The sequence below is a fragment of the Lentinus tigrinus genome (assembly GCF_003813185.1).
Source record: "Lentinus tigrinus ALCF2SS1-7 unplaced genomic scaffold L226scaffold_19, whole genome shotgun sequence".
NCBI classification, from domain to species: domain Eukaryota; kingdom Fungi; phylum Basidiomycota; class Agaricomycetes; order Polyporales; family Polyporaceae; genus Lentinus; species Lentinus tigrinus.
Window position 1 is genome coordinate 345,403 of NW_027137928.1, and position 13,293 is coordinate 358,695.

Consider the following 13,293-nt stretch of genomic DNA (forward strand, 5'->3'; position numbering starts at 1 on the left):
CCATGAATTTTCCGCTTACTAAAAATAGTGGTCTTCATCTACGACACTTTCATCACTTTCGACCGTGAGGTCAAGTGCTTCTGGACCACCAAAAGGACCATGGCGCAACTGTTGTTCTTTGCGAACAAGTGGATATCAATGGTTTTTGCGATTATGGGGTTCATTGCGTACATATATTCCCCAACAATCGTCGAAGTAAGCAGATTCATCCTCAGATGTTATGACCGATCTGACGGAAATTCAGAGGCTAGTCTATGTCACCACAATAGTCCGAATATTGCAGCTTAACGGCTGACTTCATGTGCAGTTGCACCTTGATCGCCATCCTCTCGACGGCAATCGGAATAGTGCAGTTCATTCCTGGCGCCGGTAAGTCAACTTCCGGCCTTTTGGTTGAGACATGTCTGACAATTGACTGTTGGTACTTAGTCTTCTCGGCACTCCGTATCTATGTTCTGAGCAGAAGCAAACTGCTCGCAATTTTTGTCCTCCTCTTATCTCTTGCGCCTGTGGGTGCCAACTTGGTGAGTGGACGTTGCTTTTTGTATCGTGTGAATGACGTACTCATTCATATTACAGGCTTACTATGGGTATCGTCTAAGAGGAGTGAGCGTCCCGCGTGTTGGATGCTCTTATACAGAAGATATATCCGAGGCTCTCACTCTAAGGTCTGTATCTATAGTTTTGATTGCATGAGACGGCTCTAACATTCTTACCAGGCGTAGGTTGGCTTGACATCATATATCTTCAGGAATACTCATGCAAAAGCGACACAGTTGTGATCATCTCACGGGTCCCCCTCGTTGTCGCAGACAGTCTACTCATCTTCACCACATGGGCCGCCCTCCGAAGTCGGGACCGCAAGGGCCTCGTCGCTGCTGCACTGCAACCGGGGTGGTACCCAATCACACATGTTCTGCTCCGTGACGGTATGTCTCTATGGCACTGACGTGTGATAGCGTCTGAGTACTGATGTCGTACGAGCTAGGCTCTATATACTTCATGTAGGTTCTGTGAATAAGCCCCAGGATAATCCCTCGAAGACTGAGCATTATCTGTTTAGTGTACTGCTCGTCCTGAACCTTCTCCATCTCGTTCTCTCGGCAACTTCAGTAAGCCCCATTCTCTATTTCAAGTGATAGCCCACACCCACTCACACCCACTGATAAATATGACCTTTACAGCTCGTCAGCAACAACACCGATGGAAGCCTCATGACTATTTTCACCGCTCCGTATGTCAACCTTCTATCATTTCTACTCGGTCGTCTCACAGCTAGCACGTACTCACTGTTAATTTTTGATTGGCAGCATCACAGCCATCCTCATATCACACTTCCTCCTCGACCTCCAAGAAGCGAACCGGACCGACGTCCGGATGGACGCCGGCAACCCGCTGCAGTTCTCCGGAGACCCGTACAATTCCTCCCCGAGCTTCATCTCGTCCCTCGGCGCGTTCACCAATCCGAACCGCTCGGGGCGGTCATCTGGATCCGAGGACAACGACGACGAGGACTTGTCGTATGAAGTTGACTCGCGATCTGACGGGGAGGACGGTGAAGGCTCCGGAGTTCAAGCGTCTCATACCTGTGTGCCTAACGTTTCCGACTCGAAGTCTACGGCTTAGACTTTCTTGACTTGTCCGACTTTCTGCTATGCGTTATCGTAGTATTGTCATAATTCCTCCACTGAGCTGGAGGCTCACATATCTATCTGGATGTATGTATTCAATTGTATGTCTGATGCGGTGCGAGCCCGATGCGGAATACCGAGTGATGGAAGAGGAAGTGTGCAAGTATGTAAGTGTCAGGCAAGTGAGCGAATAAGGCGAGTAAGTAAGTGGGTACGCATGCGAGTAAGTATTGAATTGAAGTGATTTAACAATAAGTTTACTCGTTAGACGCCAATACCGCTTTCTCTCCTGCCACCACGATGCACGGTCGACGAATCACTTAATCAAGCTCAACCCATGAGGGACTGGCAACATGTCTATATGCATGCGTCGAGTACGATTTTATGAGTGAAGAAACTGGTAAGGCCTCCCGGTAGTGAATACATCCAAGGCCGTCCTGACTCTGAGTCGCCGGACGTTACCCGCTGGCCTCAGGATTGCTAGCTACCCGATCTTGGTACTCGTCTTCACAACTGGTTATATGGTACGATATCTGAGTCAGTTTTCAGGACATGAGTGCCTTCTGACTAACTCCGTCCCTGCGCCGGCCAACTTCAACCTTTTGACGCCGTATCTCGAGGTCCAGATGCGCAAGACGCCGCGGCCGCGGCTACGTCGATATGAGTATGACTATCGCCGTCCGATGTTGCGCGGAGAGAAGTGCACGTAGGCAACATCGAAGGAAGATATACCCATCTTCGCCAGCGTTCGCCCGTACTTCGATTCCCACAACACTGTCCACTCCGCTCCAACAGTTCGTATAGCGCGGTGTTACCCGGAAGTGACCTAGTCCCGCATGCCGGTGCAGTGTATGAGTCAAAGTATGACCTGCGCCGGACCCGGACCTTATAACGAAGACGTCAAATTGGTATGAGTTCCTGCGAGTCCCCAAGTGCTTATGAGGCTCTCATCATGTCTTCCGCCACAGCGAACTCCGCATTGATTGCTCAGTACTCTAGCTTGTGAGTTATATTCCCTCGTGCCCGTCTGACTTTGACACCACGTCACACGCAACCAGCCTCCTGGACAACTACTGCGCTGTTGCCGGGACAGGTGACCAAATTCTGCTGTATATCAAGTCGCGCCGTGTATCTAACCCATGCTGGCAGTGCTATTCATATACGAATGTTTGATCACCTTCGGAGACGAGGTCGCCCTGTTCTGGGCACGCCGGTTTACCGGAGCGGCCCTGCTTTTTGTCTCGAACAGAGCCCTTGTCATGTGGGCCCACGTCTTCACCATGATCACCACCTACATGCCGATTTCTCAACAGGTGAGACGCTGTTCCCAAAGCGCCATCGTCGTATAGACACGCTCATGCACTTTTACAGGGGTGAGGCCTCCCGTCTGATAGTGATTATCGCCCGGTCCGCTCACTCTGAGACTGCATTACATAGGTGTGCGAACTCCGCGAGGGCGAGCCGGGTGTTCGTGATCCTGCAGTATGTCCCGTGGACAGGTGAGTGTGAGTCTCGATGTCGCATGGAATTTACGCTGTTGACAGGACTGCGGCGTAGCATTCTCGACCCTGCGTGCGTTCGCCCTTACGCGGTTGTGGTCGCTCTCGCTCTTCGTTCTCCTCCTCTCGAGTGCGCCTATTGGAATCAACTTCGTGAGTCGCCCACTCTCCGAGTCAGAGCTTACTGAGTACTGTTCATTGTTCACCAATGCACTTCGTCACCACGCTCCCCTTCTCCTTTTCCTTCTAGACCAACTTCGGGTTTGCGTCTGGTGGAGAAGTCGTTCCTCCCGCTGGATGCGTGTACTCAGACTCCCTCCCGCATGATTTGGCGAAAAAGTTCGTACCATTCAGCCCGCGACTTGACATTTCTGAAACTGATATGCAACCACAGACGTGCGTGTGCTTATTGTACAGCTGGCAGTCGGTAAATAACAGGTCGATTCTTTCAAGTCACTATCGCGTCCCGGACATGTCTTATCTCGTCAGACGCGCTCCTCGTGCTCGTAACTTGGTGGAAGCTGTCGAGGGGCAGCGTGGCGCATCGCCGCAAGGGATCGTTCGTGTACGTCCTCCTACGAGATGGTCAGTGTCGCTACCACCCTGGGTGTCGTACCGTTCAAGCTCATCACTCTTGTATTATAGGGACGATGTATTTCATGTGAGTTCACCGACAGACTTGATCATCAGAAGCTCATCGAGACGGACGTCGACGCGGCAGGGCGTTGCTCGCCTTGAACGCGCTTCATCTCACCCTGACACTCCTCTCGGTGAGTCTCCCTGCCAAACATCTCGTCCAACCCCTGCTTGACACCGGCGCCGCTCAGCACGTGCAGGCACTCCAGAGTGTCAGCGTGGTCACCCTGTTCACAGAACCGTACGTGCGACCAACTCCGTGCGCTCGCATCGTCGTCGTGTCGCGCTGACTTTGATTGTCTCGTCCATCACAGGCTCACTGGTATCCTGGTCGGACGCTTCCTTCTGAACCTCCAGTCTGCGAACCAGAAGGCCCTGGATATGGAGCCGAGTCTCGATCTCAAGTCGGACAGCGGAGCAACGTCCGAGTCACTCGTCTTTGAGAGAGTGGCTCCCGGACTATGCTGTACGGTGCGGAGGACTGGGGCGACACTGTCGAAGGAGAGGTTGCAGGAGGTACTATTCGTGCTTCGCGCGATGAGTGACGACGTGTCGAGGAGAGGAAAAACGAACTATGTGGCATAGGTCTGACAGTGCGTGCATGCGCAAAGGTCCGGAACCTCTAAGACACAATCATGATATGTGACTCGCACCGGTTCTTCTATCACTCGAAGTGGGCTTCGGTGCCTAAGACGTCGTTTTTCCTTGGCATGAAGGACATGACGGCCACCAGTGAGAGACTACGCTGCGCTAATCTGGGTTTTCCATACCCCAAGGTCCTCCTAAGGGTTGCCGTCTCGGACCTCCGCGGCTATCGCGCTAAACGGAGGTAGTAGGCGCCTGAAGGAGTCAGCAGAGAACCGATAGGGACTGCGATAAATACGCACGACGCCGAGCACATATACCCAGGACGCGCGAGACGAGCGCATCCCCAGCCATGTACCTTCGCACCGTCCACGCCGAGCACGACATCCCGACGCTGCGGGACTTCATCCGCGCGCACCCGCTCGGGATCTTCACCACGGCCATCGACGCGCCCGGCCTCCCCTTCCTCCAATCCAGCCACATTCCATGGTTGCTCGACGTGCCCCCCAACGCGACAGACGACAACCTCGGAAAGCTGCGCGGACACATGGCACGCGCGAACCCACAAGTGAAGGCGATGATTGCGGAACTCACCTCGTCCGGGCAGCGCACGCTCGCGCGCGACGTCCTTGTCCTGTTCAACTTGCCCGCCCATCACTACGTGACGCCCAAGTTCTACACGGAGACCAAGCCGGCGACGGGGAAGACGGTGCCGACGTGGAACTACGCCGCGGTGCAGGTGTATGGGCGCGCGAAGGTGTATTTTGACGTGAAGGAGGAGGAGACGGACGCGTTCTTGGATAGGTCCTTGCGCGACCTGTCGCAGTTCTGCGAGACGGAGATTATGGGGTACGAGAGACCGTGGACGGTGGACGAGGCCCCAGAGAGCTATGTCGCGCTGTTGAAGAAGGCGATCGTTGGCGTCGAGATAGAGATCACGAGCATGGACGGGAAGTGGAAGATGAGTCAGGAATTGGCAGAGGGAGACAGGAAAGGGACGATCGAGGGCTTCGAGGGGCTGGGTAGCGAGCTAGGAAAGTGTATGGCAGAGACCATCGCAGAGCGAGCACAGAAGCAGGAGGCGTGTAGAAAGTGATGCACACATACACATACGCAACTCCAGAGGTCGGATAGCTTATGATATAGAGCTCACTGTCCAGGATATCCGAGAAATTAGGAAGCTACACGCATATATGTGGTCAGAATAAGTATCCTGCACATATAGACGCATTATGCTGACCTTAGTATGTCTGCGCCAGTCTCGCCCGAGATACGTCCCACTCCATGGCCCATTGTTGCCGTTAGGATGTCCACAAGCAAGCGACCAGAAGGCCAGGTGGTCGGAGGGACACAATGTACATGACACGACCGTACCGTTCTGGCGAGTCCTCTTCTGAATGGTGCGACTCCGCGATTGCATATTGTCCAGTCCAGCTGCAGTGAGCACAAAAAGTCAGGAACCTGCACGCGTAGTCAGCAGAAGCATCCCGCAAACGCAAACGCTTCATGCTCACCTTGGGTCGGGTCTCAAATTTGCACCAGCCCGCCTGCCCTCAGCCTTGCGGAAGATGATCTCCTTCATACTACCCCACAGGCAATTGTGCAGGACTCTAGAGATGGCAAATGTGAAAATATGCAATTGTTGCGACTCCGCCATGGAAGATTTTCGCCCAACTGGTGACCTCTCGGAAGTTGGAACGCGCATGAACAGCTTCAAGGGACGTTATGGAAACAGCTACCACGTCGACAGAGAAGTCGGGAACGAGTCGCAGGATCTAGCAGAAGGATGTCGTGCATGTCGTTGGAAGGAAGGTCATGGCCGTTGGTGAAGTTGCGGAGAGAGCAGCCGTCGTCCGTTCCAGCCCGCCCGACGGCGCTAATGTATGGACCAGGATCCTACCCCCGACAATCATCATCCTCGACGAGTCTGGGACCTCCGCCGCTGTCGCGGACGGTCAGGAATCCCTTTGAACTACTTGGGCACTCGATCCGCTGGCCAAGAAATGCTACTTATAGGAGCCATCTATCCGCGCCCTCGACGACAACGACGCGCGCGTTCTTCACCTCCAGCCTTGTGCCAATCCATGACGACGACCTTTCAAGTTCCTACGCGATGAACAAAGACCAGACGCGATCTGACACGCTCAAACCTCAAGGCCTCTAGCGCGACTGCGCGTAGAAATATGTTTGCAAGTTGTCTGGGCTGTCTTCGCGTCAATAGCGAGGCTACGCCTAGAATTGGTCGAGAACGAGAACCTTCGCGCGGTCAGGAGACCGCATGCGGCATATAAGCATTGCGTACGTGCACGGTCCGAGTCCATCATCCATGCGTCGTCTAACCCACCAATATATATTCAGAGCTCTCACCGTTGCCGCCATATCTTTCCTTGCCTACAGACTGCTCCGTCGCGCTGCCATGACCGCCCCGCGAACGATCGTGGTGGGAGGAGGGCTCGCAGGCCTCAGCGCCGCGCATACAGCGCTCGAGAATGGCGCGATCGTCGTGTTGCTTGACAAGAAGCCCGCGTATGTCCACATCCATAAGAGATGACCATTGCCCGCAGTGCTGATGCGCCCTCAGACTGGGCGGAAACTCCGTGAAGGCAAGCTCGGGCATCAACGGCGCAGGGACGGCCGCCCAGAAAGAGCAAAACATAACGGACTCCCCTGAGATATTGTACGTGAAGTCACTTCCTTCCTCCCTCCCTCTCCTCGTAATTCAACCACGGCGTTCCCTCCACCAGCTACAACGACACCCTCGCGTCCGCGCGCGACCTCGCCCGCACGCACCTGATCAAGGCACTCACCGACCACTCCGTCCCGACGCTTGAATGGCTCACCAACAACTTCGGCGTCGATCTCTCCCTCGTCGCGCAGCTCGGCGGACACAGCGTCCCCCGCACGCATCGCGGCAAGGGCGGCGCCCCGGGCTGGGCCATGACGTCGGCGCTCGTGAAGAAGCTCGAGGCCCAGCCGGAACGCGCGACGATCCTCAAGGGCGCGAAGGTTGTCAAGCTGCTGCGCGAGGGCGGGCGCGTGACGGGCGTCGAGTACGAGGTCGGGGGAGAGAAGAAGACAGAGGAAGGCTCGGTTGTTATCGCGACAGGGTGAGTGTGCCTGCTAGGCCTCTCTGGAGCATTCAATAACTGTGGTGACAGAGGTTACGCTGCGGACTACGCAGAGGGCGGGTACCTATCGCAGTTCAGGCCAGAACTCCTGGCCGTGCCTACCACCAATGGCGACCACGCGACGGGCGACGGACATCGCCTTGCGGTCTCCATCGGCGGCGCCCTCTGTGATATGGACCAAGTTCAAGTGCATCCAACTGGCTTCGTCGACCCGAAGGATCCCAGCGCGAAGACGAAGTTCCTCGCCGCCGAGGCGTTGCGCGGCGTCGGGGGCATCCTCATCGACAAGGACGGCGTGCGCTTTGTCGACGAGCTGGAGCGGAGAGATACCGTCACGGAGAAGATGCGCGAGGTCGCGAAGGCAGGTCGTGCGCCGATCCGGCTGCTGCTCAACCCGGAGGCAGCGAAGACGCTTGAAGCGCACGGTACGCCTTGCCCTCAGATCTGACGGTTTTCCATCACCGTGCTGACGAAGCGTGCAGTCGGCTTTTACAAGTCGAAGGGCTTGATGCGGGAGTACGAGTCTGCAGCTGCGCTGGCTGAAGACGCGAAGATTCCGCTTGCGAACCTCGAAGCGACCTTCGATGCGCAAAGATCATACGCGAAGGGCCTCACCCAAGACCCCTTCGGCAAGAGTGAGTCTACATCACGAATGCCCGTCATGTTCCCACCTCCGAGCTGACTCCATCTGTCCAGCAAACCACACGAATGCAGTCTACACCCTCGACGAGCCTCTCCTCGTGGCAGAGATGACCCCTGTCGTGCACTACGTCAGTATCTCACCATTCTCAGATCCACCGTCTTCCCTTGCATGCACTGACGCGCTGGCCCGCAGACGATGGGCGGAATCGTTGTCGACGAAGACGCACGCGTCCTGAACACAGACGGGACGCCCATTCCAGGGCTGTTCGCAGCTGGGGAGGCGATCGGGGGCGTGCATGGGCGCAATCGGCTGGGCGGGTCGTCCTTGCTCGAGGCGGTCGTTTTTGGACGGCTTGCAGGGAAGAGCTCGACTGCGCGGTGAAATCGGCGCGCGAACAGAAACAGAGGTGGACGAGAACGCCGCAATGAGGCTGACGAAGTGTATGTTTATCGCAGGTGTATGATTATTGGAGCTGGTGTTTGAGGAAACTTTTGAGCGGTAGGAGCATCTCCCGCTTGTGTCTCAAGAGGTCCCAGGCCTTTGCGCGATGCGGCCCGAGGCAGCAAACGCATGCGCATGCTGGGTCAATTCCAGGAATATCAAGTCGCGGGGCAAGTGGTACAAGCTATCACGGCCAACTGAAGGGAAGGGAGTCCACGAGTATGTACAGTGAGTGCATGCACCTAGAATCGAACGTATCCGAAGCGTCACCGCCCCGACGGACCTTCCTCGACGTCCTCAGCGTCTTCCGGCATCCGTCCTCCAGCTCCCTCACAGACCACCTGCGCAATGCGCAATACGCAGCGGAGAGCCATGGACATGGTGGTGGTTCCTCACCTCGCAAGGCGTGATGCCATTGAGGCAAGGTACATAGGTCACAAGGCAGCGGATATAACGCAATCTGCGTCCTGGTTGCGACTCGACGTTACCGTGGACGGCCGGGAGCTTCGATAGCTGGTAGGCACTGGCCCTGCAGATGAGAACAAGGGTAGGGATCTTCCAATTTGGCGCGAAAGTTGGCGCGAAGCAGCTTCAAGTTGACGAACCGCGTACCCTAGCCTCACCGGACACATGTTACTGACGGGCTTGTGGACATTCGATGCATGGTTGAGGGCGATGGCACTGGATCTTGTGCGAACTCATGAGTACAAGTGCGGTACTTGAAAAGTAAAATGACTGGAGGGGGTACGAAAGGAGAAAGAGAACAAAAACAATGCTATTGGTTTGCCAGTGGCCAACGCCGGGATCGAACCGACGACCTTGGCGTTATTAGCACCACGCTCTAACCAACTGAGCTAGTCGGCCGGCAGAAGTACTGTCATATTTATAAGCTCAAATAGACGTATAGGCCTTAGCTAAACTTGAGAAGAATGGCCAAGGCCCTTGCAGTAACACATTGTCCCTCTCCGAGTCAAATCCCGGACTCGAATCATCCACAGCCTCCCCACCACCGGCTTCGCAATGCGCAGCGCAACCTGAGCCATAGACGTGGTGTGCACCACATAATTCTTGATTAGCCTTTGTGGCAATATCATCATAGACTCCGAGAAGAGATTCGACACTCAGTACTTCCCAACGCCTCCCCCAGGCTCGCCAGCGTCCCATTCGCTGTCCCCACTCCTCAAGCTCCTCCTCCTCACCTCCTCGACAACAAGAGTCTCCCCCTCCGACCCCGCGTGCACCGCGGTACCACTGCCCGACCCGTCGGGGTCGCTCCCATGCACACTCTCGCCTTCGTCCTCTCCGGGTACAGAGATCGTGGACGCCAACGAGCCCACGACGCGCTCGAAGACGATCGACTCGAGCGGTCCGTCGCCGGGGGAGTCGTAGAGGCTCGAGTCGGTGTTGAGGGCGCGCCGGTTCGCGGACTGGAGGTCCATGAGGAAGCGCGAGACGAGCACGCCTGTTAGTCTGGAAGTAGTAAATGCAGTGAGGTTCGGGCCGGTTAGGGAGTGAAGGGGGAGGAGGGAAGAGGAGGCGTGGTACGTACGGCTCTGTGAAGTCTGTGACGACGCTGACGTTCTCGTGTTGCGTGCCGAACTGTGAGATCGTACGTTGTCAATTGTTAGTCCATGGAAATTGAGCGTTGAACGTACTGATAGCAGCGTCAAGACGAGATGCAGGGTGTTCAAAAGCGACAGTGCTCTGTGGATAATCATAACACATATCATGCGCTCGCGTGAGTCCCAGGCCAACACAGACGTGGAGAGTCTCACATGAAGTATATCGTCCCTATCAACGCACCGTGAGCATGCATAGCCTGGACCACTGTGATGGGAGACGCTGAGAGGAAGACTCACCGTCCATGAGGAGCGTGTACGCGAACGTCCCGGCCTTCATGCGCCCGAATTTGTGGCCTGCGGAGAGCTTGTACCACGTCGCAAGGCCGAGGAGGACGTCTGCCGTGATGAGGGACACGCGGGACACGATCGTAACTGCGTAGCGAAGCGGATTTGGGGTCATTCAAGGTCGACGCGAGGTGGACAACGGGGTATGGGGATAGGACTTACGTCTAGGTTAGCACGAGTGAACGTTGGTCAGCGAACAAGAAAGTGTGAGATCTCATAGAACGAATGCACGGACATCTTTGCGGTCTGCTCGCTCATGTCCTCTGTGTAGACGCATCCTAGCTCTGGTACGACCATCCCAGTCGGGTGGAAGTGGAACGCAGACTGAGGGTGGTGCATGCCATCATCATCATCATCATTAGGCGCAAGTCCAGGAGAAGCGACTGTGTTGACATACCAGGTTGATCGCGAAGGGCACGAAGGAGAGCATGAGGATGAAGACTGAGAACGGCCAGTTGCGTGTCACGCCGAGGGCTCGTAGGCCAGAGAACACTGGAGAGGACAAAAGGGTGAGGACTGTCCTGGATATGCTTGGTCATCGGGAGGAGGAGCTGCTTACCGGCCCATGGGAAGTACTGCAGTAGACCGATGACGAGGTCCGCTTTTGCAATCCGTGGACAGCTGCAGTAATATGATCAATCTGAGTATGAGCCTCGTTGGACGCGTGGTCAAAAGTCAACCGACCTCTGAAAAGCATAAGTTAGAGTCTTCCGGACAGCCAGGGCTCGATATCAGAGTTTCAGCACGCACCTCAGGAGATATCGTATTACTCGTGAATCCGGTGATAAGCGTGAACACGCCGTAGAGGATGATCGCCCATCTGTTCAAGAAGAACAGCGCAGAGGCGCCTGTGAGCTTCTGCGACCAGAAGAGGTTGACCTCGTCGGTGAAGGTGATGACGCATTCGTAGAAGAAGAGCACTAAGCGAGATCCATGATGATGTCGACAAGTCGTCAGTAGGGTACTTCCTTAGTTGATCGGACTGAACCTGCTTACCAGCGGATGCTAGGGCACAGTAGCTGTTGGTCTGACTGCAGCGAAGTGGTAGTGAGTTCCGACTGCGAGTCCGTGGTCGTGTTCAAGTGGAGGATACTCACTGGCTGGAGTAATAGTCAACCAATGCAGCGGCTTCATCTGAAGACATGATGTGAAAATGTCGCGTTGAGCTTCAAACGTTGGGTTGGGTGTCGTTGTCGTGGGCCGAGAGAGAGATGGCGGACAGTGATAAAGGAACACAATCGGTGACCCGGCAGAGTGGCGGAAGTAATAATCCACGGCAAGCTGAGGCGCGTCTGTATTCCGTTTCATTAGACCTTTCAGGATCAAAGAGGGTATTGTGGGCTTACGAAACTTGGGCGTAACTTCGCGAGGCACTGCGAGCAGTGCACGCACGAGTGGGGTACTCGCCGATCGCAGTCGATCCCAGTACGTTCAGCGGCGAGAAGCCGGCTATAGCTGAAGGAGCCAAGCTGTGCGAGTGTATCGTCATCGTCCACGGGTTCGAACTTCTAGCGGCCTGCGCAACGGCCGTACGATCAGCAAGTGCGTATGGAAGGTTTGCTGTTCCCTTTTGAGCTGCATCGCGCCATTCAATCTTCTCCCTTACCCACGCGTTGCCCCTGGCTGACGAGAGTCCTGTGCGGCCATATAGATTGAAGGATTCGAGCGGTTGAGCGTAGCGTAGTATGGGCTGCATGTTCGGACTTCTTTCAAAGATTCTTTGTCTTGCAGGAACTTGAGGAGGATGGGAGAAGAAACCGTCCGACGTTGTCGCGTTGTAGATCCGGCGGGAGTCGGTCCGGGTAAGCGCTGTCAGCGCGACCCTTCGACCGCGACGACGACGACGACCGCGGCATCTTTTTTTCAACTTGAGATTCCTTGCTTCCTCCTCTTCCGTGCTCTCCCCGCCCAGCGAATGACGATCACTCACCGATTATCTCTACTGTCGGCCGCACAAAACGCGAGGCCCCTCAGCTCCTCAACCCACGGCGCGTTGAGGGTCAAATTCCAGTCACGTACTCCACAGTCTCCAGCATGAAGACAAGAAGAAGTGACTCTTTGGATTAATGGTATCCGTCGTCGCCGAACCCACCGCGGGGAGCGGAGTACGGAGAAGATCCACGGACATATAGGGTGTGCGCTGGCGGCTGCTTGGTACGGTCTGCACGATCAAGGTCCTCTGCCCACTGTTATGGCGTATCATAGACTATCGTACTGTCGCTGGACCCTAGGCCTGCCTGCTATACCGGAGCTCGCGCGGAGCGCGTGTTTGGAGCTGCTCGCTGGCAGAAAGATCGCGCCGACCCCAAGGTAAGTGTTGTCTTTCGTTTTGACGGATCGACTGGAGGACCACCAGGTGCTTTCGCCGTCCTCACTCCAACGGGCTGCGTTGTTGGGAGCTTGAATGGCTGGATGTCGCGTTGTGGACGTGTGAGGTTGGGAGAGGCGTTTTGCGCACGGCTGGGCAGTTCGCGCTCTCGCTTCGCGCATAGAGTTGGAATCTCGAAATTCCACACTCGAGGCAGGAAGCAAGTAGCGTCTGTGGTCGTGCAAGCTTGAATGCTGGTCATCCCTCCTCTCGGCCTGGGTGCTGTATCCGGGCTGTAGGGTCACTTCGTCGATATGTGCACTGGCCTTTGGCTGACGAATTACGCCTCTTGCAGATAACCAGTGAATGTGTTGAATACCACAAGGTAGCGGTGCGACGACCTCTGACCTCTTCCCCGGCTTGTGAAGTGCTGGCTATTTTGCCATTATCTATCCATGCTATCCTTGAGTCAACACCGCGTTCGGGCCGCCTTGGCAGCTCACAGCCTCAGATCC

General features: G+C 55.6%; 5 protein-coding genes and 1 non-coding gene across 6 annotated transcripts; 4 read left to right on the forward strand and 2 right to left on the reverse strand.

Annotated features, from left to right (window-relative positions):
- Positions 1–99: 99 nt before the first annotated feature.
- L226DRAFT_614396 (uncharacterized protein) lies at positions 100–1,626 on the forward strand (the record flags this gene model as incomplete). Its single annotated transcript, XM_067686633.1, has 9 exons — positions 100–167; positions 308–369; positions 430–524; positions 580–606; positions 752–929; positions 989–1,004; positions 1,064–1,112; positions 1,185–1,234; positions 1,311–1,626. 9 exons carry the CDS (start codon positions 100–102, stop codon positions 1,624–1,626), a joined length of 861 nt encoding a protein of 286 aa, XP_067533730.1.
- Positions 1,627–2,559: 933 nt separating this feature from the next.
- On the forward strand, positions 2,560–4,476 carry L226DRAFT_536652 (uncharacterized protein). Its single transcript, XM_067681161.1, has 11 exons — positions 2,560–2,633; positions 2,690–2,724; positions 2,781–2,944; positions 3,067–3,136; positions 3,189–3,283; positions 3,381–3,477; positions 3,584–3,715; positions 3,776–3,791; positions 3,852–3,900; positions 3,958–4,007; positions 4,081–4,476. Exons 1-11 carry the CDS (start codon positions 2,584–2,586, stop codon positions 4,349–4,351), a joined length of 1,029 nt encoding a protein of 342 aa, XP_067533731.1. The 5' UTR covers positions 2,560–2,583; the 3' UTR covers positions 4,352–4,476.
- A 204-nt stretch (positions 4,477–4,680) lies between these two features.
- On the forward strand, positions 4,681–5,580 carry L226DRAFT_536654 (negative transcriptional regulator). The gene has a single exon (XM_067681162.1). The coding sequence runs from the start codon at positions 4,704–4,706 to the stop codon at positions 5,445–5,447; it is 744 nt and encodes a 247-aa protein (XP_067533732.1). The 5' UTR covers positions 4,681–4,703; the 3' UTR covers positions 5,448–5,580.
- A 1,187-nt stretch (positions 5,581–6,767) lies between these two features.
- Positions 6,768–8,503, forward strand: L226DRAFT_572596 (Flavocytochrome c; the record flags this gene model as incomplete). The annotated part of the gene is made up of 7 exons (XM_067684700.1): positions 6,768–6,877; positions 6,933–7,028; positions 7,096–7,458; positions 7,510–7,904; positions 7,962–8,114; positions 8,176–8,249; positions 8,315–8,503. The coding sequence occupies 7 exons, from the start codon at positions 6,768–6,770 to the stop codon at positions 8,501–8,503; spliced, it is 1,380 nt and encodes a 459-aa protein (XP_067533733.1).
- Positions 8,504–9,353: 850 nt separating this feature from the next.
- L226DRAFT_t165 lies at positions 9,354–9,427 on the reverse strand. The gene has a single exon. It is a non-coding gene; the product is annotated as a tRNA-Ile (tRNA).
- Positions 9,428–9,494: 67 nt separating this feature from the next.
- On the reverse strand, positions 9,495–11,801 carry L226DRAFT_536655 (uncharacterized protein). The gene is made up of 12 exons (XM_067681163.1): positions 11,568–11,801; positions 11,467–11,501; positions 11,219–11,390; positions 11,030–11,091; positions 10,868–10,962; positions 10,706–10,794; positions 10,677–10,678; positions 10,423–10,557; positions 10,339–10,354; positions 10,219–10,267; positions 10,113–10,162; positions 9,495–10,033 (listed from the first exon to the last, which is right to left on the reverse strand). Exons 1-12 carry the CDS (start codon positions 11,612–11,614, stop codon positions 9,685–9,687), a joined length of 1,101 nt encoding a protein of 366 aa, XP_067533734.1. The 5' UTR covers positions 11,615–11,801; the 3' UTR covers positions 9,495–9,684.
- Positions 11,802–13,293: the final 1,492 nt, after the last annotated feature.

What these genes read in the sequence shown, in the direction of transcription:
- L226DRAFT_536655 (XM_067681163.1), bottom strand. Translation starts at nt 11,614, where the DNA reads ATGTCTTCAGATGAAGCCGCTGCATTGGTTGACTATTACTCCAGCCA. An exon ending in CTGTGCCCTAGCATCCGCTG is followed by an intron (nt 11,391 to 11,466) that starts GTAAGCAGGTTC and finishes GATCTCGCTTAG; the next exon opens with TGCTCTTCTTCTACGAATGC. An exon ending in GCAGTACTTCCCATGGGCCG is followed by an intron (nt 10,963 to 11,029) that starts GTAAGCAGCTCC and finishes TGTCCTCTCCAG; the next exon opens with TGTTCTCTGGCCTACGAGCC.
- L226DRAFT_536654 (XM_067681162.1), top strand. Translation starts at nt 4,704, where the DNA reads ATGTACCTTCGCACCGTCCACGCCGAGCACGACATCCCGACGCTGCGG.
- L226DRAFT_536652 (XM_067681161.1), top strand. Translation starts at nt 2,584, where the DNA reads ATGTCTTCCGCCACAGCGAACTCCGCATTGATTGCTCAGTACTCTAGC. An exon ending in TGTCCCGTGGACAGGTGAGT is followed by an intron (nt 3,137 to 3,188) that starts GTGAGTCTCGAT and finishes ACTGCGGCGTAG; the next exon opens with CATTCTCGACCCTGCGTGCG. An exon ending in GTCACCCTGTTCACAGAACC is followed by an intron (nt 4,008 to 4,080) that starts GTACGTGCGACC and finishes CGTCCATCACAG; the next exon opens with GCTCACTGGTATCCTGGTCG.